The 26,470-nt window shown below is 40.1% G+C and overlaps 1 protein-coding gene across 12 annotated transcripts in view; it reads left to right on the top strand.

Moving 5' to 3' along the window:
• ABI1 (abl interactor 1) overlaps positions 1-26,470 on the top strand; it is an 80,772-nt gene that overhangs the window by 40,061 nt on the left and 14,241 nt on the right. For 8 of the 12 annotated variants that reach the window (XM_065666614.1, XM_065666610.1, XM_065666618.1 and 5 more), the window contains exons 3-6: positions 11,138-11,314; positions 21,330-21,344; positions 22,104-22,204; positions 25,429-25,569. In XM_065666614.1, coding sequence (XP_065522686.1) covers positions 11,138-11,314; positions 21,330-21,344; positions 22,104-22,204; positions 25,429-25,569 — 434 coding nt within the window. The remainder of the gene's footprint in view (positions 1-11,137; positions 11,315-21,329; positions 21,345-22,103; positions 22,205-25,428; positions 25,570-26,470) is intronic. The other 4 variants (XM_065666611.1, XM_065666617.1, XM_065666613.1 and 1 more) reach the window with 1 other exon arrangement.

Genomic DNA, 26,470 nt, shown 5'->3' with positions numbered 1-26,470 from the left:
GGAGAGGAATTTGTTGTGTGTATGTGTGGCTTTTGCTTGTGTTTTTTGCTGGTTTAGGGTGGGTTCTTGGTTTGTGGTTTCAAGAAAAGTATGTGCCTAAATATTATTTCAGAAATTTTTCAAGGATAGGTTTTACGTTGGAGTTTTATTATTCTTTAGCATAATGATTATTTTGAGATACGCAATAAGTCCTCTATCCCAACCATGTAACATAACCTTTCTTGTTGGAAAATATTTTATTTTTGCTAGTAGAGGTGATAAATTAAGAACTAAAGAGGTGATAAATTAAAGCTCAGGCTGCATTAACTCACTTCTTTTGGTGTGCTGTGTTCTGCCACCCACCTCAACCCCAGCTTGAAATGCCAAGTTACAACTAAGCGTGAGGGGTTTGGCTTTGGGGTTTTTCTGTTCAGGCGTGAGCATTCTGGCTTGTCAGTATTCCAGCTTTCACAGTTCCTTACCTCAGACAAAGTTGAAGAAAGTTCAGACTTATTCTGCTGAGTTTATTTTTTTTCCATGGGCTTTTTTTAGATGGTTTCCTTTTCAGCCACCTGCAGTGCTCTTTGCAATTGCACATGTTCATCTCCTACAAAGTTGCTTTTTTTGGCACACAAAATGCTTTTCATTCGACATACAATTTTGTTCTACTCCCATGGTGGTTCTTTAGTGAGTCCAAACTACTGAAGAAGCTGTTTAATTTTTCCTTTATGTCCCTGTGCTTTCCTTCAGTCAAGAATATATTCAGATTTGTATGTTTTGTTTAATTCTAGGCAAGTGCATTGCTTCCAGTAAGGAAAAGAAGACTCATTCAGCCCCTTTAAAATGCTGAAACGCTCATGTGGGAGCTTGCATAAGCATATTTTGTTTCTTCTATTTATTTTTTTTAATGAGCCTACTCATGCATGCATATCTTGAGGAATACCCCAAAAGGAATTTAAAATTACTAAAATCTAATTTCAGGTACTGAAATACACTCACACATACAGTTGGGACTTTGACTTTGCATAATCAAAAGCATTTATCTGCTTTTTGTGCTTTTGTGAATGCAACGTGTTATGACTGCACATCCCAAATGTTGTTCTGTCAGAATCAATCACTAGGATTGTACACTTGAAACACTTCTGTTCTGAAGTGTCTTCTATTTTAAAGACTGTTTTTAATCAGCAGATTTTTGAATTTCTGGCTTGTGTTCAAATATAATTAATAAGTCTTTGGTTTGATTTAGATAGTCTTTAACTCTGGAAACTTGTATTAGCTATGCAACTGGTGTTAGCTAATCATGGAAATGCCTACTCAGTTCACTGTGTAGAACATGTTACAGCTCACTAGAGGAGCAGGGATATGACCTTGGTAGTTCCCTTATCAGAATCCTGCCTCAGTGAAGGGAAGATAAGGGGGGGCAGAGGGAGTACTGAATATGAGAACTGTCCTTCAAAAAGGTGTTTGTCATAGAGCATGAAGCTCAAGTGGATGGTTAGTAATCTTTAGTGTGCCACGTGCTGTGGTTTTGATCTGATGCAGAGCTGAGTCTGTACTTCCTGTTGTACAGTGGGTGTGAAGTGGTGGTGTATAGTGTTCAGCCACAGCTGAATCTCCAGTAAATACTGGAAAGCATAATCTAGAGTGACTGTGGATTTTGTGTTAGAACAGGAATTACACCATGGAAGCTACTTCTTTCTCTCCGCTCCCAGCTTTTGATGCTGAAAAGCCACAGATTTTAGGAGGCAAGTAGAAGATAATTGCAAATAATCTCCCTATCTCACCTTCTCTGTGTCCTCCCACAGAGATCTACATTAGTGCTGCTTTTTTTTTTTTCCCAACCTGTTTATTATACTCATGCTCTTGAAGGGGGAATTGAGCTAGCATTTGAATATGAAAGACCAAAAAACAGCTAGGATGCAGAAAATCATGTTGTAGTCCCCAGGACCATGTACCAGAGGTCACTGGAGGGCTTGCTTTTATAATGTTCGCAAGTCATTTTTTATTGAAGTGAACGTATGTTTGGTTTGCTCAAACAGTTAAGATTGACAGTAGGGTTTGCCAAAGCACAAGAACTCACTTCTGCATTTTCACTAACAATTAAGAACACTGATGGAAGTTGTTCTACAGAGAGATTTTGGGTTTCTCTGTCACTGTGTTTCCCTGTGCTCAGGGCAGGCAGCTGTGGCCTGTACCTGTGCCCACTTATGTTCTGTCTGTGTCTGTTCTCAAAGCTGCTGCAGGTGGGCAGCTCCAAAGTAGCTGGCCCAAGCAGTGAAGTGACTTGCTTGGTGTAGCACAGGAAGTCTGGCAGAGCCAGGAATAGAACTTCAATCCGCCATTTTCCAGGCTGTTGCTCCCAGCCACAGACCCATCCCACCCCTTCCCTCCACTCGGCTGATGTCCCAACAGACAGCTGCCTCCTGCACGTGGGGCCAGCTGCTTCTGCAGCACTGTCTGATCTCCATACTCCAGATGTTTGAAGTTCCATTTCCCCCATTCTTATGTGAACTTCAGTAAAGTGCTTCTGGCATTTCACCAATGCAACGTGGAGGGGGGAAGACTGTTGTCTTAACTGTTTTCTTTCCATAATGAGGGCCTCTGTAGAGCTGCTGAAAATCTCTTCCTCTGTAGGACTTAAACTCCATGTGCCTTCAGTTGCCATCTGTCTGTCTTCCTTCCCACATCCCTCTCCCTGTTCCAAAAGATGCTCCTGCAGATATCCCCTCCTTATGCTCTGTGTTGACATCATCTTCCTTTCAGCTGGGGAAGGTGGAGGGCGAGGGTGTGATGAGATGCCCTTGTATCTCTCCATAGATGTTCCTCATTTATAGAGCCTAATTCTGTGAGGTGGCATTTCAAAAGTGACGCTTGTTTCTTTCTGCTGCCCCATTTTATGTTCTCAGTGTCTTGCATGCATGTGCTCTGAAGTAGCTGTTGGAGAATAAAGTGAAAAGCTTCTTTCCTTCTGTCCTATTTGAAGGAGGAAAATGTGTCCTCCATAGCGGTCCTCCCATTTCCAGTTGGCACTGGGAAAGAAAAATCAGGCATGAACTCAAGCTTGGCTCTTAGATGAGTGGGCTGGTTTCTTTGCTCTGATTCTTGTCCTAGAATGTCATGTACCCGCTCCAAGCCCTTCTGGTCAGTACTTGCCTCTTGTCCCCTTTCTGCTCAGTTTCTCCAGCAGAATGTGTGACTAGATTTGCCAAGAGGGTACTCTGAAAAGCAGCTATATAAATAACCCTTTAGCTGAACAGACCTCTCTTCCCTCTCCTTTTCAATGCTGCTGTATAGGTGTATGTGTATGTGCCACTTCACAGACTGTGTTTTGGAAATTGGGGTCTCTTGAATCAAATTCCCAGTGGATCCTAGCCTTACTTTTGGAAGAAAGGCTTTCAGTTTCCTAACAGCAAGAGAGCTAAAGGTGAGGCTCTTTGTCTATGGCCAGTAAGCTTTAAGTCTGTTTCTCCAGCTGGTTTTTCAGCTTTTGGATTTTAATGAGGCTTATCAATACCCCCCCCCCCCCCCCCGCTTTTTTTTTTTAACATTCAAGTATTTTAGTACTTGTAAGCCCATGTTCTTTCAGAGGTCAATTTTTTTGAAGTACGCCTTGCATGGAGATTGGTTGGTACAGCTTATGAAAGATAATTCTGAAGCAGGACGTGCCGTAGACTGCAGTACTGATTTACATTCTGTGTTTCTGAATTCTTAAACAATACAGCAAGCAAACTGTCCTTGGTAAATGGGATACCTGTGGTGTGCAGACCGGAAAAATACTTATGTAAAGTTAGAAAATATCTTCAGACCTTTGCTGAAATCTGGTCTGCCTTATGCTGATGGTGATTGCGAGGAGAATCTGAGAAAATTTGTGAGTGGATAGAAAGAAAAATGCTTGAATTTTTAAATCAAGGGCTACATCATAGGATTAAACTGGCAAATAATCTGTGTTCAGACATAATTGATGAAATCCGGTGATGAACTGTCAAAATAAAACACTGCCACCTCTTTTCAACCCTCCTGATATTAGGTGATATTAGTAAAATACACTGTTAGCATTATGTTTTATATGTGTATTTGTATACATAAACAATATATAATTTTAATATATAAAATATGTGAATTTACATATGTCTTACCTGTGGAAACAGGATTTAGGACTTAGTTTCTTCTGTCTAGGGCCTTTCCCTCTCCGATAGCAACCATATTACAGACTGCAAGTTGCTCTGTGTGTGTTGGTGACCTTAGTTCATTGTGTTAATCTGCAAAAGCTCTTCATTGTGAACCCTCTCTTCAGGAAAAGGAAGGTGACATATCAGATTACATGGGACATGGTTTATCTGGCTTCCATAGCCTTTTACCTTAAGAGGCCTGGATTTACAAGGACATCAGGAGATGAAGCTTTCTGGAGAGCCTGTCCTACTACTGTAACTTGTCTGTATGCTGGAGTGAATGAGTGATGAACTTCTATAAACCTACTAGAAAACATTGCTGGATTTGTGGTTCTGGAAATACAGCTCTTAAATCTTATTTCATTTGCTGCCTACGTTGTCAGTACCAAGTGCAAAGCAAGCACACAAGGTGAAACTTGGATGTCTAAATGCTCCAGAGGTGACACGAGACGTGTCTTTCGCGGTGCAGCTTCAGAACGCGTGGCAGGATATTTTGAGGATTCTCAGATGACATTAAACACTGGTGTTCAGGCAGCTGACTTTTAGCGTTAGTGAAAATTGGATTGAAGGATTGTTTACTTGAAATAATAACACCTTGAAATCCTTATATTTTTAAAAGAATTTGAGGAACTGAAAAAAGGCACCTCTTTCTCTTTTTCCTTCAGTAACTCTTGCTTGCTTCTAGTACTGGCTTTCTTCTGTGGATTGACTGATAAATTCACAGTATTTTAGCAAACTTGTTTCTGGTGACTGTCCAAGGGGCTTGAATTCATCTCTTGGGGGGAGCTAGTAAGGAGAACCTTTGCCTTTTTTTGCCATGAAAGATAGCTAGTATAAAGCTTCTGGTATGGCACCTTCAGATGAAGATTTATTCAAACCTGATTAGGGACTTGAATTTCACATAACTGATGGCTACCTGAGCATGATAAAATGTTTCATCAGTCTTCTACCTTAGATGCAGGTTTGCCCCACCAGTCAGTGATGTAAGAGGCTAGTGCTTCTGTTAAAGTTTCTTCCGGGTTTTTTGTATGCTTCTCAAATGTTGGGTAACTTAACCGACATCTGTGCTGAAGAGCTAGGAAGAGGCAGATGCCCACCAAACTGCCCAGCTTTGGTGTTTCTAGCCAGTGGAATTGGCAGTTACAATTGCCAACAATAGCAGAACCTCACACCTTGGAGGAGATCTCCATGGGAGAAATGAGTGCATGCATAACTATAAACAGGGGTAGGTGGTGCCAGTTGCACTGGCACTCTGCTTCTGCATCTCCAGTGAGGCCAGGTGTGCTTAGCGCTTGGACTCTGCTGGCCAAGAGTTGGAATCACCGTCCATGAAAGTGTTAAAAAACTTGTAGATGAGGCCCTCAGTGATAATGCTATAGTGGTGGTCTTGGCAGTCCTGGGGTAATGGTTGGACTTGATGATCTTAAAGGTCTCTTCCAACATAGTTGATTCTATGATTCTATAAAATTATTTCTGTAGATAAGTTCTTGAGTTTCTTGTGCTTTTCATGCTTGATGTGCCTTGAACCCTTGAATAATTGATCTTTTCTATAGAATGTTTCTCTTGCAGTATAAATATGTTAATGTTTCCCTGCATGGAATATACTACATTTTCTTCTGAATTTCCTTCACAGAATAACAGCATAAAATGGTGCTCTCCCTGAAGAAGTTAGCTGTCTGGCTGAGCTCATTAAAGGTGGTGATTTTATTGTCCTCTTTGTAGGTCAGACTGACTTTCTTGCAGGTAGTCTACGCAATGTGTGTTGTCCAGAATCTCTTCAGTGCTGTTATTCAATTAACAATAACTCATTTGAAAAGTCTAATTAAACATGCTTTATTTATGGAAGTAGCAGTAGAGTAGATCTGCAGTTCTAAACCATGAACAGGTTAATGTTCTTAGCCTCATGATTTTTTTCATTTCAGGGAAGCTCGTTGTGTAAATGATATAACAAGACAATGAAATCTGCAGTTTTGGAGAATGACAGTAAAGGCTAATATTAAAGCTGAGTCTAGGAACACATTACAAAGAGTGAGGGTTCGTAATTTCTTTTTTATTTTATTAAGGGATGCTGAAAGCACCTTAGTGTTTGTTTCTGAAGTTCTATTTCCTTAGGTTCATGCTACAATTTATGGTCTGGGTATATGAGCTTGTAGTACTTCATAGAAAATGTGTATTTAGTAGAACATGTTTGTTGGTGTTCGTTACAATGTTTGTAACATTATAGTAGAATAGATCTTAGCTTTCCTATTCAAACCTAAACAAGTAAACTTGGAATCCAGACAACTGTCCCAGAGGTTGAGGAAGGAAACTAAACTCCTTTCTCTGCAACACTCAGTCTCATGTATTGTATAGCTTTATTGACTAGGTTCAATCTGAAAGCTGTGTCTTTGCCCAGTATTTTGTGTAACATCAGGCACAGTTTCTGCTGAAAGGAGTTTGTTTCTTGTGTAGTGTTTGTCCTGGAACTGCATACTGTAGTGCATGTATAGGGCAGTATCTGCAGCACAAAAAAAGAGAAAAGAATAACTATTTGCTGTATCATTGCTGTGCTGCAGTTGGCCTTGAGGCTACTTCTGAGGAAGCAAACAGTTAAATTTTAACTCTACATCCTGTTGTTCAACTGTTGTGGGTTTTTGTTTTTACATATGGTTTGCGGAAGACAGATAGCAGATGCAGCTAATCATTAACAGTTCCTTCAACCTCCAAGCTTAACTTGCTTCTGGGATTAGCTAGCATGGTCCCTAGCACCCAGCTGTAATGGCTAGGGCTTTGTTTGATGGCTTAGTTGAAATTTGCCTCCCAGAGGAAGCATGTTGTACTTTTGGAAGGGTCTCTCACTTCTCCAAATCAGTGCAATGCTGGGCTCTTTCTAGTTGGATTATGTTGTCTAGGAGTGAGAATCCCATCCCTATCCTCCAAATTTTAAATTATGCTACGTGTTTGTTTCAGCATAGGCCAAACATACTTGAAGCTGGTCTGTTGCTGGCATGTGATCCCAGCTGCTTAGCTTCCCTGCCTTCTAGTTTGTGACCGTCAGCCACATTGTCCCAGTACTGGAGCAACCACGTGATTATGCGCTCCCCTGGGTGATAGGTAAAATCTTTTCACATGTTCCATGGCTTGGTTGAGGTCTGGGGTTGAGAAGTCACCTCTTCTTCCTCTTCCTCTGATTCACATAATAATAACTCTTGATCAGATGCTGTCCCATGTAGTAAGTGCATTGGTTCTTCATCTTCACTGTACAGGTTGTTCTTTGTACCTCTTGTTTGCTTTTCGCCTTGCGTATAGGGGCAACCAGTATTGGCATGAATTGGTCCTTTGGTTTAGCTGCAGTGGTTATCACTGTGGTTGGAGTGGCTGCAGTATCTTGTTGGGGTTGGTGCAGCCACTGTGCTTGGGGTTGGAGTAGCTGTGTTGTCTGTTGCTTTGCCATCAGAGTTTGAGTAGCTGCTGTAGTTGTCACTGGGATTGGTACATGTGGGGAGCTGGATAGATCGTGTCTCAATTGTTTGAACTCCTGGGGCAGTTTTTCCACAGCTGAAATGATGAAAGGGGTGAGATTGTCTTCTCACTCTCGGAGCTGGCAAATCATTTCATCCACTGTTGGTGGTACTGTGTCATTGCCATAAAGTACAGTGAAAGAAGAATGTAGCCTAAGCCACCCAGCTGTAGTAACAACCTAGTGCTTGTTAACCTGTGTTAACCCAAGCTGGTTTACCATGCTTTGTTCCTCTTCATCTTTGGTTAAAAATAGGTTTTGTGCATGAAATCACAGGCTAACTACTGTTTAGCTGTCTTGTTACTGTATCAGAGCAGACACTCACAGCTGCATGTGCCAGGTGTGGCCACAGCTTTGAGAAACATCTATCTTGGATATACCTGGTATACGTGGTTTGGCTCTCTTGGGAATTGACTGTTGTCTGGCTGTATAGCTATGCTATCCTGCTAAAAATTGCTTGCGTTACAGGTTTTTCCTTTTGGAAGTGAAAAACATTGCCTATGATGAAACAATAAGCTTCCACATCAACATCAAGCAAATAGATTTTAATAGTTGTTCATTTCTGGGTTTGTGTGCTTTGTTTTGCTTAGTGATCACGTAACAATTAATAACGTGCAGTCTTCATAGATCTAGAGAAAGTAATGTCTTCTTGAAGAAGCAAGATGCTGTGTGGTAGCTGATGGGCAGTATATTGCTCTGGGCAAAGCATATGCTGGAAGCCTTTGTTCTGCATAGGGGCAAAACACTGCCTTGCTTTTCCAGTGTACCAGATGTGATCAGAGCTGCAGTCACATTTGCTTTGAACAGTGAATTAGTTTCTTGCACAGGCATGCCTGCATGCCATTCAGAATTTATACATGTGCCCGAAGTTGCTGGCTCTGCATTTTGATAGTCTTCTCTTTGCTTGGTGCTTCCAAGCAAATCCATGGAAAGACTTTTCAAATTGCCGCTCTATATTTAATTTTGGTTATGCTGTCTGATATAGTTAATATATGCTGTTTTCCTGTTTAAGGGTTTTTTCCGTTAACAAAAATTTGTTGCAAGATTACGTAAGTAATTTTCCAAAGCATGTATAGAGCATCTGTTCCTGGAATTTCTTATGGTCTGCTCTGGTAATTTATGGAATTTTCATTGTTCATTGCAGGGAGGAAAAGTCGGTCTTTATGGACTACTTTCTAGGAGAAGATACATGTTTTTGTACTGTGAAGGGCTTTGTTTTGTTTCCTGTTTTTCTCTTCACATGAGCCTTAAGAGAACTCTTAGTATAAAGATGTATTTTTGTCCATCCACTGAACAAAAAAGGAATTTGCTAGTAAAACCACATTAGAACAGCAGGTTAGTGAGAATGAAGTAGAAGGATAGATTTTTAGGGGCATATAGTAGCATTTTTAAAATACTCTTACTTAAAACATTGTAGTATTTGCCTTAAATTGACATTCTCCTCATCTTCCTATATTGCTGTCTTGCTTAAGTGACCCTAAAGTTTTGGGTTGTTTTTTTCACTTATGTAGTGCTCATGTATTACAAAATCTGAAGAGTTTGTATGTTATCAAAGAGTTCTGTAAGTTAGTTTGTGACCTGGTAGTATCGTTGAACAAAAGGGTTCATGTTATTTGGAGGAACTGGAACAATATAGCACAGCACTCAAGTAATATTTCTTGAGCTTGCTGAAAGCAAACTGTAAGTCAGAACTTATATGTATATTTTAGTCTCTAAAAGGAAAATAACAAATAATAGCTAGAGCTGAAGAAATAAGGGTAGTCTTATTCTTAAATCTTCTTTCTGTTGTCTGTGAAAATTGGCTGCCAGAGCAAACATAGGTGCAGTAGCTGATCTCTTATACTGCTTGATGTATAGGATTGTCTCATTTGAAAAGGTACTTTTTGTTCCTGCCTTTGGGACTTTTTCAGCGCATGAGCATTTAGAACAATGAAGTTTGCTCCAAAGCTTTATTGGGATATTTAATTAACTTACTCCAAATAAGCCAATGCAGACGTGTACACTTAATGTTTTGCATTGCTCTGATTGTGTGCTTCCAAAGAAACGCCTATTGCGATGTTAAACGTTGTTTGTTACTTAGCTATAAGCAGTGAAAACAAGCTTCCTTGATATCACTGCATTTAGGTGCTTCACTTGTGTTCCCACTTGCAATCTATACAATGCAATGCCATGTATCAAAGCTGTTAAGGAGGATTTTATTTCTTTCCGTACTTGCTCAGGAATACTTCAGATTATTTGAGCGTGTGCACCAGTTAATGAGAAAAACAGTTCAGCTGAAGGCATTTCATAGTGAACTCTCAGTGCTGGCTTTCCTAGAAATGGCAGTTTCCAGGATGCTTACCTTGCTTTCTTCATCTTGCCTCGTACAGAACTAGATTGTAATAGAAACAAATTTTGTGCTTCATCTTTGACTCTGCTTCTCTAAACAAAACCTTGCACATCTCAATCTCCATCTTAGATTAGGACATTTCTAGAGACATACTGGTGAACAAGGACTTTTCTTTATTTCTGAACCTTTACTTCCTGTTTCCATGACAGTATTTCTGTGAGGAATTGACACTTACGGACAAAATCATTTTCCTTAGAAAATGGAACGGTTGCTTGGTTGTTTTTGTTCAAAGTCACTTAGAGTGCATTTTTTCTGTCAGATACCATCTCCTGCAATGAGATCCTGAGGTTTTAGTAGGTACTTTAAACAGTAAATTCAACCCCTGAATCTTGAAATAGGCTTCCTAGAGGTAGGACTTCTTATGGCATCTGATGCTTGATTCGTACTCCTTCAGCCTGGGTTTAAGCAGTGGTTATATTGCATATAGAAGCACGTGTCTGCTATGCAAATCTTAGTTTGATCCTTCACAGACTGCTGAACTGACCATTCTTTGTCTTCTTAGGTGTTTTCTAATAAAATGGTAGAGCTTAGTGTATTTTTTTATTCCTTTATTTGCATCTTTAAGGCTCTGTTTTATTCTTTTAGTAAAGCTGCTATAAACAGTGTGACTGAAACTAGCCTCAGTGCTGAAATTAGCCATTCTCTATGCAGACTTTTACTCTGATATGCACTGATGACTTTGCTGAAAGAAATTACGGCACAGACTTCCCAAGCTTAGTCCCCCCTGGGGCTGTGGGCAAATTGCTTAGCTTGTCTGTCCTGGTTTTCCAGCTGTGGAGTTGGAGTAATTCATGACTAGTGTCAGTCATAAGAATGCTGAGGGTTAATCTGCAAGGACTGTATCTGCATAGTGTCTTAAAGTGTCAAAGCAGTAATGTATAATTGTAATTTTATTATTAATATTGGTTATTTAATTAAAATGTAATCTTCAAACAATGTTCATGTAGATTAAACTCATTTCGTCAATAAACTGGCATTCTTCCAGCAGCATTAACTCGGTTCAGATTCTTTTTCTAATAGTGAAACCTAAACATGTAGATAGCTCTGTAAGGAAAACACCAAATGCCTAAAGAAACCTGTGCTTTCTTGTTTTTAATCTAGACTGTGGACATCCACAAAGAAAAGGTCGCTCGCAGAGAGATAGGCATTTTGACGACCAATAAGAACACATCAAGAACTCACAAAATTATAGCGCCAGCGAACATGGAACGTCCTGTAAGGTATATTCGAAAACCTATAGACTACACGGTGCTGGATGATGTTGGCCATGGCGTAAAGGTAAGAATACCTGGACACTTGAGGATTCCAAATAACACAGATCAGGAGATAGGGTTGGGGCATTAAAATGTATAATTTGTTTGTGGTAGGAAGGACTGTGGGTTTGATATGCTCCCCCGCACAAACATTTCAATAACAAAATGGGGGTTTTGAGCAACATTTGCCATAACCTTGTGACTGTCAGTGGTAGTCACAGTGTCTGGACATAATGGCTCATGATCTTAGGCTAATGACTTGTCAGAAAAGGCATGACTGACTTAAAATTATCACTCCTTCCTCCTCTGATTAAGCTATCTCTGCCACTCCCTTTATTTCTTTCAGTATTGAGAAAAATTAAGTCATCTGTTACAAGGAAACTGGCTGGTGGGATGGGGTTTTTTTGTTGGGTTTTTTGGGAGGATGGTCAGGAGAAAGGGAGTCAGCTAGTTGGCATTTAAATCTGTGGCATTTGATGTCTCACTCCCATTTGTGCTTTCAGACAGCCTTATTTTCCTATTCTCTAAATAGAAGACTTCATAGCTTAATGTCTGCCTCCCTTGAAATGGTCATAGTTGAAATTAATTAAATTCTTCCTGAACTTTTTTTTTTTTTTAATAAATAAACCAGCTTTGTATCCCCCTAGAGCAGGCCTTCCAGGTATATTCAGTTCACAACAGTCTTCCCTTGAATGCCAATAAAAAGCTTTTATTCAACACCCATGTATCCTCTAAGCTTGATGTGCTGGTCAGTCACTTGTGCAGCTAGATCAGCCTGTCACGTGCCCTTTGAATTGCTGAGCTCTTGAGGAAAAGATCTTTCAGAATTACTCAACACAAGAGTGCTAGGGTACCTCCTGCTTTGTAGTAACCCTCCAAATGCCCAGGAGTCTTAATTCCAACACAAGTTAGAAAGCAGCTCTAAGATAGCAATTAATGGCGTGACTTTGAATTGTCTTTTTGATTGCATCAAAACCTTTACCTTCACTTGTATTTGTATCAAAACCTTTACTAAACCTGTAACTCTTAGGGTTGTTTTATACGAATGATTTAAGCCAGACTGGATGAAACACAGCCCCTATATAGAAGCCTGAGAGATATGCCCTGGAGTGCTGTAAAACAGAAACACTGGGGTTAGAGGAATTGTTAATTTTTTAGTACAGTCTGCAATAGAGGAGATGGCTCTAGGAATAGAGAATATGGGAATCCACAGATTCTATGTCAGGATATTGGTTTCTGCTTTTAAGTGCTCCAGGGGTCAAGTGCTGTAGAAAACTTCTAAACAGTAGAATAATTACAGTTAGTCTTGAAGGTGATGCTTTGCTGAACTGCTTGTGTTGTGCAGGCTCAGAATAGATTGCTTGATTCATGAATGCTGAAGTTGTTAAGGTGTAGCAGTTGCATTTTCTGATGTGACTATTTGCTTTTAGGAGCTCTGGTGTCTTTATTTAATGCAACTGTGTTTGTTGGGGGGGGGAATGAGGTGCTGTTTACCCATTTCCAGGCAGCTCTTATGTAACATTGTTAGTATAAAGGGTTTTTTTAAACCATTAGTAGTTTAATTCTGTATTAAAAACTTTGTTTGTTCAGAGGTAAAATAGCTTTCAGTAATAACCAAATTACCAACTCATTACAAGCCAGCTACAAATTATATCTTGCTGTTGCTTCTTTATTTAGTGATTTGCCTAAGTCTGGGGAAGGCATGAAACACTTAATAGAAAAGTGATGTTGGTATTTTTTGTGTAGACATACTTGTTACGCAAACATTTAAAATAAGCTGCCAGACAGGCCTCAGGTGTGTGGTTCCAGATGGTTGTCATGCATTTGACACCTTCACCAGTGTTGACATTTACTGGGCACACTGTTGAGAAAAGTGAGCTGAGGTGATGAAAGTCATAAGTAAATGCTTTAATCGTCATACTACTTGAGTTCCAAGAGTGTGACACAGATCATTTTTCTGAAGGAAGTAGTTTACCGTGTCTTCAAACCTAGATATAGCAAGTGCTGTCACAAGGAAATCAAACCAAAGCAACTTAAGAAACTGGATCAGGTCCTGTTGGAAATAGCAGATGATAGAGAGAATCTTGAGTTGCCTCTTGAACATGCAAATTAGGGGGAAGCATGCAATAAATTGAATTACAAACTTTGTCTTGTCCAGAATGGTCTTGGAAGATGCTTCAGACTAAGTCTTTTGCTTGACCAAAGATTTCACTCGAAATTGGACAGCGATGCATCTGATAAAGCCTTAGAAACCATGTTTCTTTAGAGGAAAAGAAGTGTGAAGTTTTGCTTGAAGCAACTGTCAGTTTGACTAACTTGCAGGTCTTTGGATGTCTTCTGCTGTGGCAGTGGTCGATAAAACACTGTACAAGATGTACATTGACATATAAGTATTAATTTAAAATCATGCAACATTGAAATCTGTAGATGACAATTTATTGCTGTTAATGAGACTCTGTGTTCTGGTGTAGGATTTGATAAAGAAACAGAAAGGAAAAATACAGGGAAGAGAAATAAAAGATGGAGGATTATAGCCTGTTTCTGCTTTTATTTGATCACATACTGATATAGGAAAAATGTCATTAAAACATGCAGTATATTTTAAGGGGTGATCCTGCATTGCCTTATATAAAAAGTGCAAATAAAAATACAAATGTTTCACAGAATTAGGGGGAAAAAATAAAGACATGGGGTAATCCTCAGAGTAAATACCATCTTCCCCTGTACATCTTCTATCTGAACAAATGCAGATACACCTCCGATGCATACTCACAGTTCATTTTCCTTGTGTGTGTGTTTCGTTCTTCTCATGGCATATGTAGAGGGGATGCAAAAGCAGATGCCTGTGCTTGGTACATAGAGAAGGGCTCCACATGCCTCCCTCTGTCTCACATGCATGCAGCAATTTTTGTGGGGGCAGGTGATGAGAGTGGGGGTGGCAATGATGGTAAGCAGCTGCTGTCTATAGCAAGTTTGCTCCTGATGGGAGATGGAGACGCCTCCTTGAAAGGCAGAGCTGTTTCATCCTCCAGAGGCTTCTTGGTAGAAAAGCTTTTGTAGAGCAATCACTGTCCCTGCAAGAGTTCAGAAAAAGATGAGGCCCCTAGTGTCATAGGTTAGTGGTGGTCTTGGCAGTCCTGGGGTAAAGGTTGGACTTGATGATCTTAAAGGTCTTTTCCAACCTAGTTGATTCTGTGCTTCTATGACTGTAGGATGGCAAACGTGCTTTCTCCTTCGGCCTTGAAAGCTCTATGGCAGCCCCAAGCTACCCCAGCTGCTCCATTTCCTGCTCCTTGCCTGTACAAGGCCAGGTACAGATGAAGTCTCTAAAAGACATTGCTTTTTCTTTTTTTAATATGCATATATATGTATTATTTATATATGCCTCTCAAGCCAAAGCTATCATCAGTCAAAATGAGCAGGGCTTTTAAAGTCGCTCTGCTAGTGAGAAGGCTTTCCCTTGCAACACAAATATTATGTGTAGATGGCTCCAAGAAACACACAGCAAGCATTTTTCCCGGTCTGTTAAGTAGTCGTTCAGCTGTCACCCTCTCGGGTTAGGGTAATGTAGCTGAAGTCGTTCTTGGTAAATAAGAGTAGCTGTCATGATGTGACAGCCTACTTTCCTGCGTACAGCTTGGTTTAAAATTATTAGGCAGAGGCTACTTTAGCATTTCCTTCCTTCTCTTCCCCTTCTTTTGTCAAAGAAAAAAATAGTGTGCCAGCAAATAAATAGGTCAAATACAATTACTCGCACAGAAAATCCTCAGTTTAGGAGGGGGGAGAAGGAGGAGGGAGCTTGAAAGCTGGTTTAAAAGCCCTGAAGTTTGCTTTGGAATTAATTATATATATTTTTTTTTTTAATAGGAGGCAGGTGAAATTGCAGCGATTTGTAAAATGGCAGCTATGCAGGAAATTGAAATGATGCATTATGGTAAAGGCAGATAAAATGTTGAATACATGCGAAATTGAAATGCATAATAGCTGTAATTAGATCAGATTTGTTTTATGAGACTAATAGTTCTTCAAAACTAAACTTGAATTGTATATGAAGATTGATCACTTTTCAGCTTTAAGAAAAAAACCTGAATTCCATCTCTGTAAACCTCGTGCATTTCAGTGCATTAATACTAATAAGCTTTCCAGCCCAGGAAGTCAAACACGACTTAAGCATTCAGAAATCTTTCTCAAGCAAATGGAAATTGGAAGGGCTCCCTTAAAGCAGGGATTGGGCCAACACTTACCAAATACTAAGCTTAGAGAAGAGAGTCTTGCTCTCACCCTTGTTATGCTTCTCAGCCTGCCCTACTCACCTGCAGTCCTCATGCTTACATATGTGTTGGCAAAACAAAAATGCAGATGAGATGCTGATGTGAGGGTGGCAGGCTACCTAATTTTGTGCCTGCTTCCGCTTTAGGATAAGACCTTTTATGTATTAGCCACTTAAGGATTAACTTTTAAATAATTCACTGAGATAAAACCAAAGTGAGACAGGGATCCTGAACCTAAGCCTCTGCTGCCTTTGTCCCTGTATTAGCCTCTGTTGAGACACTCATGCTTCAAAGAATGTCATGTTGCCAATTTCATTAATGTCACATCATCCCTCTGGGGTCATGGCCAAACAGTAAATATTGCTGTAGGGTAAAGAACTCTTCTCTGGGGGGAAAACTAACTTACTGCTGCCAGCTCTAATGACTTTGTTGTGAGCGGTGGCACTACACTTTTCATAGGGCACTTGCTACTGGTAATGTGTATAGTGTCATCTGATACGATATAGGTTTCAGGCCTTTCTGCTTGCAAAGAAAACTCAAAACTATGTGGTCTCTTATCTAATTTTGAAAATAATTCCTTTTTTTATTATATTTTACTGTATTTTATTGTAGGCAGATTCAAAGCTACCAACTCAATTCAAAAGCTTGAAGTATTTAAAGACAGGAATTTAGGTATTTTTCTCTGAACAGGACTGCTCAGGAAACAGTGTTAAGTTTATCATGGTTTTGTCTGTTAATGGCTAATAAATAAAAGGCACCTTAAAGTTAAATGGTGTGACTTGAAAATTGCTGCAAAAAAGGAAAAAAGGAATAAGGGAAAGAGAAGCAATACTGACAAAGCTACGTCTGGTTGTTGTTAACAGGAAGCTGAATTACTAGATTGTATATAATACTAGGAGAGGTTATAATTATAAAGATAAAATTTCACTGAAGAGATACCTACTCATGTTCAATTTCGACAGAAATATCTAAATTTTCTCAAAAAAAATCTCCTTTACAGTAGACTATAGGGAAATAAAGAACAACAAAAAAGGCTTCTGACCCATTCTAATAAGTAAATTGAGACACAGGAATGATTTCTTTAAAGCCGCACAGAGCTAATGGCAGAATTGTGTTACCCTGTCTGACACCCACATGCAGTCTGCCTTCTGAAACACATCTTTGATTGCATATTCTCCCGAAGTCCATAACTTGTTTTCTGTAAGGAAACCATGTTCTAGACTTGATGATTTACTGTATGCTTTTCTCAGGCATTCCATACCTTCATGTACAAACACCCTTCCAGCTGCTTTTCTTGCTGTGCCATCCTGTGGTACTCCAAAACTACTCCACTGATAAGGCAGAAGCCAGTCTTATTCAAAAATCTGTAGGATGCCTGTGGAGCAATTGAATTGCCTAGCTGCAGATACATAGTAGTACTTCAAAAGGTCTTAGGGCCAGCTGCCTTTCTGTAGGGATGTCTCAGATAATTCTCCCTTGACTAATAAAGGAAATACCTTTTCAAGTAAAAGGGGAGGTTGACTAAAGAGTCAAGAGCAGTCATGGGGTTTTTTTCTGTTGCAGCTGATGACTGTGATTACCGGTCAAAGGTAGTGGATCTAAGGCTGGTTATTGCTTTTACAGAGTATACATATTAAGGTTCTGAGTTTGCCTGATGCTTACTCTTAATGCAGATCAGATGGTGCAGTTTTTAAACTTTTGTTTCCGTTAATCGGTATTTGCACTGGATGGTCTTTAATGACTGCTTTCAGTTGTCCTGGGTTTGGCAGGATATAGAGTGAAATTGGCCCTTTAAATGCAGGAGTTGGATGAATAGTGAGTGACATACAGCAGAGGAGGTACAACCAACCTGCATAGAAATTTGAAGTTTCTGCAGTCTGAAATTAGCGAGTTCAGAGCTGAAATGTGCAGGAGAGACTTGCTGGGTGTCAGAGTAATAAGGATTTTGCCCCTGTGTGCAAGTGGCCTTTTGTGTTTCTGTGCTGATAGATACATTTGCTCGTGTAGGTGAGTTGTGTGCCATGTCTCTACCCCTAGTTTTCCAAACACAGTTTATTACTCAGAAACAGATTTCAGGTTCCCCGAGTCTAAACTAATGTTTTCCCATGACTTGTCACTTGGCATAGAAGCTATTAAAAACAGTTAGATGGCTGCTTCCTGAGGCCAGCCAGCTGAGTGCCTCAAATGTCTGGACATCCTTTGGTTTCCAGTGAACACTTCTCATTGCCTCACACCGTACCCTTTCATGCTGTTCTTGGTGTTGTCCGTTTGGCCTCAGTCACAGAAACCTGCAGTACGACCTTTCTAGGCAGGTATTTTTTACTGTTTAGACTACCAGAACTGAGCATGCTGGAAGTACCAAATTAGTTGCCTTCATCAAATAAGACTCTTACTTGATACTTACAGTCAATATTTAGCTGTCCCAAAGCTTGTCCTCTCCAAACCCACAGCTAAAAGTCCAGGTGCTCTGAATTCCTGGCATCTATTACAGAAGCAGCCTCTTTTTTGGCTTTGATAAATGCCCTGCATAGCTGCTGCAAAGACATGTTTTGCCCATTGCCTTAGTGGCATTACTCCTTTCCCAGCCCACTGCTGGCTCTCAGTCCTTGGCCAGCCTGCTCTCCCACACTTTCAAAACCCAGCAGATGTGCCACTGCCCTGTCTGTGAGCTTTTGGAAATGCAGTGAGGTTGACTTCTGTTTATTGAACCTGAGTCTGTGGTTTCTGTCTCTTAATTCTGTGACAACCCTTAAAACTTCGTCCAGGGCTGCTGGTTAGTGGGTTTTCCTTGGAAAGACAAAATTTTTCTGTTTGCTGCTTTAAAACATTTCTCTGCTATGATGCTTGCAAGAAATTAAAACCAATACTGCTTCTTACCATGTTATCTTGTTTCTGGAACATCCTGATCTGTCTAGTTCTCTGCTTTAGCGTCACAAGCATCCCCACCAAGCTGATTTTATTCTCGTGTGTACGTCATCCAGGATACTGGTATCTAGCTGAAAACTGTCTCCTGTGTGCACAATGGTTCAACTAACCAGAGAGAAGGCAGTCGTGTTCCTTACGGGTTCTGCAGGACTTCCCAGTGCTGCTCTGCATTTGACTAAGCTCTTTTCTTTTTACAATTCCTATCACTTATTTCATAGATCCCTTTCAGAACAGCCTCTTCTTTCTTGAAGCTGTGAACCTTAGATATGCTGCTTGCTGTTTCCCTTCCTCCTGCCCTGCATTTCCTTTCTTCCTTCCTGACTCTGACCTTCTTGATACTGATCAAGCAGTTGGTGAGGGTCATGTTTTGCCTACTGGCTGACTGGCCTAGAGGCATTTGTAGGGAGAAGCCTGAACCTACTTTAAACACATGCCTGCTTTTCCTTTTGGTTTTCTGCCTTTTTTTCTCCTCCATTTTTCTTAAAATCATAGTGAATCTAGATACTGCTGCCTCAACTGTTCCCAATTCCAAGGATTTTTTTTAATTGCTTAGAAACCAGTAAATTTGGTTTTCAGACCAAGAAATGCAGCAAGGTTGACCTCATAAGCTCAGCCAATAAATACAAGAAAATGTCTCCTCCTAATTAATTAGCTTATTAAAAATTACTAAATAGCCATATGGTTCATCTTGCTTCGCTTTATTTGTGTTCTTCCCTTACTTTTGTCTTCTGCATCAGGAGTTCCTCTCCCATAAGAATCCCTGTCTTTTTGTGTTCCTTCCTTCTGTGTTTTCCTATGTTACATATGTTTCCTGTGTTCTCCTGTGTTAGATATGATGTTAGTCTATATTGACAGCAACAGAGAAAACACATACAGAGCTTTTTACTTATAGAAAGCAGCATGACAACAGTTACTAATTCTTCTGTGCTATAAAGTGTGTGTATCTACATATTGCTTGACTGGTAGCAAAAGAGATGAAGCTCACCTGATATAGTGGTAGAGATAGGAATAAAAGTGAAAAGCTGCTGGACTTCAAGTTTAGTATGTTGTACTTAGGCTTGAAAGAAGACAAGATTCCTGAATCATCACTAGAAGTTGATACTCGTCACTGCAGCGGAGGCAGAATGTAACAGTGATTAAGGAGGAGGTGGAAAGACTCACCATAAGTGCTGCGTGACACTGTGAAAGGGAGGGAAAGAGCAGCCTTTTGGATTTGTGTTTTTGAGGAATGCAAATTTAGTTGTAGAGGCTGGGTAAGAAACTATGCCACCCTTCCTTTTAAACCTTGAAAAGGTTTCTATCTACAGCTACTGGGGATGGACAGAACCAAGAGTTTCACTTTTCAGTCTGTGTTAACGAATTCTTTGTATTATGCCTTTGCCCTTGGCAGCTGGTGGAGTAAGGGGGAAGGGTCACGTATTCCTGTGAGAGGGGAAAGCAAATTTCATTGCTAAAAGCCTGTTTTAAAAATATAATAGTACTCTGGCATCCTGGAAGCTGAACCTTTGTGTTTATCCATGGAATAAGTATGTGGGAACAGAGAGGGTTAAGCAATTTAGCAATTGCTTAATTTTACAGTTTAAGCAATTGCTTAATTTTACTGCTCTGCTGATGAACTTCTGCACAAATGGAGTGAATGGGATGACCTTCAAAGTTACTTAACACAGCTAAACATTTGCACTTGAATTTTGAAGCAGGTTTTTGTGTTTCTGTTCTTGTAATATGAATAACTTAAGGGCAGTGGCTTTCAACCTCTTTTGATTTGTAAGCCCCAGCTCTTTTTAGTGTTTTTGCAGGCCCTGTCAAACATCTCACATATGCACGTTGCTGCATAGCATGTTTTAATTATTTTTCTTGAGTTCATGGGTGCCTTTAAACTAGTCTGTGTTTCTTTGAGAAGGAGGAGAAGAAGGTGCAAACCATAGTTTGAAAAGCTGTGTGTTAGGAGGCTTGTCCTGCATGTGATAGTTAATTTCCAAACAACCTCAGAAAAAGCATTTGGACTATTTTATATTTTGGCAGTTTGTGTTAGCTTGTCTTTTCCCTAGTCAAAAACATGACTCCTCCTCCTGAATAAAATCAAGAGAAAATTTGAATTTATGTAAAATGTTCCATTCGTTTTTCTTATGAGGCCAAGTTTTCGTACTTTATTTCCCTCTGCAGTCATGAAGGCTGTAAGAATGATATAATGGAGTCATATAATGACTTGATTCTAAGAGCTAAAATTTCAGAATAACAATCATTAGAACACTGCCAACACAGTTCTGAGCAGCCAGCACTGTGCTGGCTTGAATCAGATTTCAATCAATAAACCAGAGGTGAAAGGCACTGCTGCTCATCCTGTTTGAGAGGTTCCTTTTCTTCCCATTCAATGCAGCAGCTAGGATTTCTTCAAAACACATGAAGGTTAAGTGTCAAAACAGGCAAGCCTCTTCTGCACCATACAGCTGAAATTAGGGTTTTGTGAACGAATTCTTGAGTAATTCTTAAGTGCATGTTGTCATTGAAATAGCATTGATCTGGGTTTGAACTTGAATGGTCAGCAAAGGGCTTTTCAAGCCTTTACTGCCCATGAGCAGCCTGGCAAATAAATCTGGCAAAGTTTAGCTAAACTTCATTTTGTCACAAATTGTTTTTCCTGTGGTCACTCAGTCTGACACAGAACTTTCAATGCCTAAGTGAGGCAGTAAAAACTGCTGTTAGTGTATGGGGATGCAGCTAATTATCAGTAGACACAAATGATTTTTTTAAAATGTGATTATCTGTAGTTTAACCTGTCCTGTCAGTTGTGCTGGATCTGCCATTAATTTCTACCTTTTTCCCCCCTTTTTTGCCAACGTTAAGTGGCTAAAAGCCAAGGTAAGAAGTGTTATTTCTCCTTTGACCCACAGTGCCTCATGTGACTGATAGTAGAGGCTGCGGAGCCATTAAAACTGAAAACTAGCGCTCTCTTATGCTCTGCTCTGCTTTCCATAGGATATTTAGATTAAACATGCTATACTTGATTGTTTTTATTTACAGCGTTTAGTATGTGTCAATATATCTGTGATACATTGACATTTGCATTTATATATAGATACATTAATTTCTCTAACACATGTAGTGCTTTGCTCTGAATTCAGTAGATGCCTTGATTCCCTTCACTGACATTTTTTTGCAGGAGACTTCCCAGACAACCTGAATGACTCTGCTAGTCGAATAGCAGGGGCAAATTGAGAAATTCTGGGCCCATGCTGACTGTATTGTACTGTCAGCGTTAAAGTTTGATTTAAATTATTACCATCTGAATGGAGGTGAACACAAATGCGCCTTCCCCTTAAAGAAAAGAGGATACAAGAGATTTGTGCGTGAACCTGTCAATTACCTACCTTCCTGGTGTCTGTTGTAAATTAATAGCAAAAATAAAGTCAAGGTTGTATTTAGACATTTTGTATTTACTGGTGTCTGTCTTACATGTAGCTGAAAACTTGCTGTTTGACAGCTGTCTGGGAATTCTCACTTCAAATCCTTGCACTTAAAAAAAAAAAACCAAAAAAAAAAAAAAAACAAAAAAGAAAAAGCTGTCAATAACAGAACTGCTCTGTTATAAAAATAAAACCATGTTTTCCCTTATTTCAGCATGGAAATAACCAGCCTGCAAGAACTGGCACCTTGTCAAGAACAAATCCGCCTACACAAAAACCACCGAGTCCTCCCATGTCAGGCCGGGGAACTCTGGGGTAAGAATGGGGGCAGCTTGGTCCAGCCTCTGGGATAGAAAGTTCTAAGTGTGATGGTGGTGTTTCTTAAGTATGTGGATAGAGGGCAGTTCTCACTGTCAGCAATCACTGTCTCCTTACAAACCCTTTCAGCTGCATTGACTCTCATTTTCAGTATGACCTTTTGAAAGAATGTTTTTTTTCATTGGGGAAGGATGTATTGCAGATACGGCTAAATGAGGAGGCTATTGTTCCTGATTTTGGGAGAGAAAACCTTAGTGACACAAAAGAAGATCAGAAAGGTTTTAACTTCATTAGGGGAAAGAATTCGTTGTTAAAGTTTGTGTCTACTCATTTATCAGTATTATAAGAGGTATGAAATGGCTGTTTGTGCCCTATTTATTGCATTATCTAAGCAAAATTTGTTGCATTGTGAACACATTGGCAACACTGATTCTCTCAGGCTTGTGCATTTTTATTTTTATGCTTGTATGAAGGAAGGATTTTCTATTCCCAAGTCCCACTGTGACAAAAGTTCCCTGCCTGCCATAGCATCTATTTTGCTCTTGTGAATCTGTGGGGAGTGAAATCTGCTTATCTTCATGTGCCAGCAAGTAGTTGTTGCTAGAGACAAAAACATTAATATTTGAGAAGCTCAGTGCACGTGCCATATGGCTTTGTCTGTCCAACTGTGCATCCTCTTCCTAAAGGTATCCTAAACAAGACCTTCTACTCATTTGTCATGTTCAGTCTTTCCTTTATGCTGTGGGGGACTGAGGCACTGTAAATGCCTGGCTGGCTGGCTTCAGGTATGATGCCCGCTAGAGGCAGAGAGCTGGGAAAATGAGGAACAGCGAGACAGAGCAGGAGTGGGATCAGGAGCAATGGTCAAGGAGAATTAGGAGCAGGAACTCCTTTTGTTGAAAACTTAGTGATTTTTTTAATCCTGATTTGATGCTTTGCTGCTTTACAGATAGCAGTGTTTTGTTGTGTTCTGCAGAGAAATTACCCTAGAGGTTTCCTCAGCATGTTTTGTGAAAATTCCCATTGCTCAAGGGCATGCAATCAGTATTCCAATTGTCTCTCTTATCCCAGCTGAGAAAGAGTTGTTTATCAGCCCTGGGAAGCTGGGTAGCGCTTTCATGTTCTCTTGGATGTTTGCTAGTGAAACAGCAGTATTGGTGTACTGGTGAGCTGCTTCTCTCTCATACTCCCCCCATGATCAAACAGGAGTTTGGTTGCCTTAGCTGATGCCTGATAAGGATTAATCAGCTGAATGTCATTTCCAGATGAGCTTGACGAGAGGCAGCAGTTGGCTGAGGGGGAGGAATAATGTGGGTTTGTAACAGAGATTTGTATCTGCCCTTCTTGTTCAGGAAGTACAGCTCTTGTCTTGAGCAGCCGTGTTCTGCCAAAGCATGAAATATCATAGGCATGACTGTTTCCCTAATATATGCAGAAAAACTGCTAGAAGCCACAAGGATACTCTTCTCCCTTTGATCCAGAAAACAGAGATAAGCGTGTAAAATCAGGAGGAGCTTGGTGTGTAACATGGTCCTTTAAGTATGTGCTGCCTATTGTACAGCTTGTCCCTCCAAGGAGGACTGTCCAAAAGAATATGATGGGGAGGGAGTCCTGCACAGAAATCATGTGGGCTGAAAGGGGAAAGAGATTGCAAGGAAGCAGGGGTCTCTTTGCCATAAGAGGGAAAGACTGTGGAAAACCTTGGATGCTCAAGTTAGAAGTACTACAGAACAAGTGAAATGCTTGGGCTGGGTGGAGGGAGTAGTTGCAGTGGTGTCTTGAGGGTCCTGGGTCAGAGCATGGCCTCGGCCTCCCTGTATCTCTCCCTTGTGGCTACTGGACACCAGGACTGCAGTGAAGCATTGGGGGAGAGCAAGGTGGGGAGTACTGGGCAGTGTCAGGATAGTGTTTTCCTCCTGTGGATAAGGGTGGCAGGAGAGCAAAGGGAAGAACTGGACTTGTGTGATAGGAAGAAACTGATTTTGACTTCTCTGGTGCTTAGGAGCTTGAGTTCTTCAGTGAAGCTAAGAAGAACAAAGGAGAAACTGAGGCATGGCTGAACCTAAGGACATAGTGGGGCTTTGCTTTTGACAATGTTTTTAAATTGCACAGGCAAAATTAATAGTACCAGAGAGCTGAGGACTAGTTCCTATTGCCAGTTCATTCCAAGGTAGAATACCTTAAAACATTAGTTTTCAAAGCTATTCCTGTTGCATATCACTTTATTCAGCAGTGTTTAGAGCTTTAACTCTTACAATTGGAACACAAGGTTTCTTTATTTTTCCCACGACTGATCTCTTTTGGCAGATCTATAGGTGGTGGCAGTCTGCATATTAAAATCAGCTGGAGTTCTTTATATAGACAAACTAATTTACGAACACCACAGTCCATGCAAACAATTACAAGAATTTCTTCTTGAGAGGTTTTAATAATAAAATGTTATAGTTAAAATTCAGTACTGTTGCATTCCATGCTGTAAAAAGGAAGTGGTTTCTTAAAATACCAGGAAGCTGTACAACTTAACCAGCTCGGTTATAACCAGTATTTGAACAAATGATTAAATGCAAGTAGTTTAGTATTTTTGTTTTTGCTTAGCTGGTGCATTGCCAAATTCCGTGTCTTGCAAGAGATCTCTTAGTTACTGATGAGAACTGAAGGGCTCTGCAGTTCAGTACAATAAATGCACTGTTCTTAAGGCAATAATGGGTCTGGTAAATAGATCTCAAAAGATCTGTGTTGTATTTCTGACTTGATGCAGTCTGCTAGGTCATCTTGGAAGTTGCTGGGCTTCACTTTCTTGGGCTGCAAAACAGAGACAATAAAGCTCCAACTGAGGCAACTGGGGGGGGGAGAGGAAATTGTTACAGTGGGGAGAGTTTCACGTGCAGTGTACCAAAAGGTAACCCCAGAATATTATGTGGATGTAACTATTGTGTGTTATGTAGTTCAAAGAATGTATTTTGTGTGGTAAATTTAGGGTTTTTTAACCAGTTTATCGTTCTGTAGGCCAACGTGTATGGATGAGCACTTTAGAGAGTCAAATGTGACCTGTCTATCCTGCCTGGTGGAATTTTTTTTTTATATGCTTTGATGTGGGTCACTGTGCAGTGATCTCTCATGAAAACTTAAGAAAACAAATGGCTTCATTACTTCATTGATTTGTCCTTTTGATCTTCTGATCCTTTATCTTTCTGTCTTCAAATCTCTTTTTCCTTGACCAGACGAAATACTCCGTACAAAACCCTGGAGCCAGTCAAACCACCAACAGTCCCCAATGATTACATGACAAGTCCTGCCAGACTGGGCAGTCAGCACAGTCCGGGAAGGACGGCTTCCTTGAACCAGAGACCAAGAACACACAGGTAAAGCATGTTCTTTCTGTAGCTCTTTCCTGCCTGGCATACTGAAGCTTTCTGAAGTCACAGCAAAGCTTTGAAGCTTTGTGCCTGTTGGCTTTTTGTTGAAAGGCAAAAGGTGGGTTATTCACTGTATTGTTGACTTCTCTAACGACATAGAAGTGTCATCATACTCTGTAGAAGCCTTGTGTTGAGCAATTTCTGTAACCACAGGCCTTGTTTTATATAATCGGTTTATTTTGTTTTATGGTATTTGTTTCCCAAGAATAAGCAAAACTTCAGAATTTATGCAGTTGCAAGGTAGAATAGTGATGTAGCTTTCAACACATGAGGGCCCATCATTAACCTTAGCCTAAAATATGCTTGGGCTTTTTTTGTTTGTTTTCAAGACCACTGATTGCAAAGGGAAATTTTTGTTGATTAGAAACACTGTGATGAAGGTAGTCAGAGCCAATTGTTTTTTTTTTTTTTTGCTAAAGCTTAATGCTCATAATCAGTGCATGCTAGAAGTAGAAAATAAAACTCTATTCACAGAGCAGGTATTGGCGTCAGCCAGTTGTTTCTGCATGCTTAAGGGCTTTGATGAAGGAGTAGTGTGTGTTTTGGGTGAGAAGGGTGTTCCAGGTGTATCTTGCTTCTTGTTTTCAATGTCATGTAATCTTTTTCTTGAATCACAAAGCTGGATCTTTCTCTGAGCCTCTTCAGGGAGACCAGTTTTTTGCAATCTGATTTTTAGCATCTGTTTCTGCAGGGGAAAAAAGCCAGACACAAGAATTCAGTATAGCGTTAAAATGAAATAACTTTTAAATCTGGCTGCAGTGAAGATCTTGTTAATCTGTTTAGCTGGCTACTGTGAATGCTCCCTACTCTTTGTCTCACAAGATCGTCTTTTATGTAGACTGCAGTT

Source organism: Lathamus discolor, chromosome 2 (genome assembly GCF_037157495.1).
Source record: "Lathamus discolor isolate bLatDis1 chromosome 2, bLatDis1.hap1, whole genome shotgun sequence".
Classification (NCBI taxonomy): domain Eukaryota; kingdom Metazoa; phylum Chordata; class Aves; order Psittaciformes; family Psittacidae; genus Lathamus; species Lathamus discolor.
Note: the sequence above shows the minus strand (reverse complement) of the source record. Positions and strands in the feature narration are given on the sequence as shown.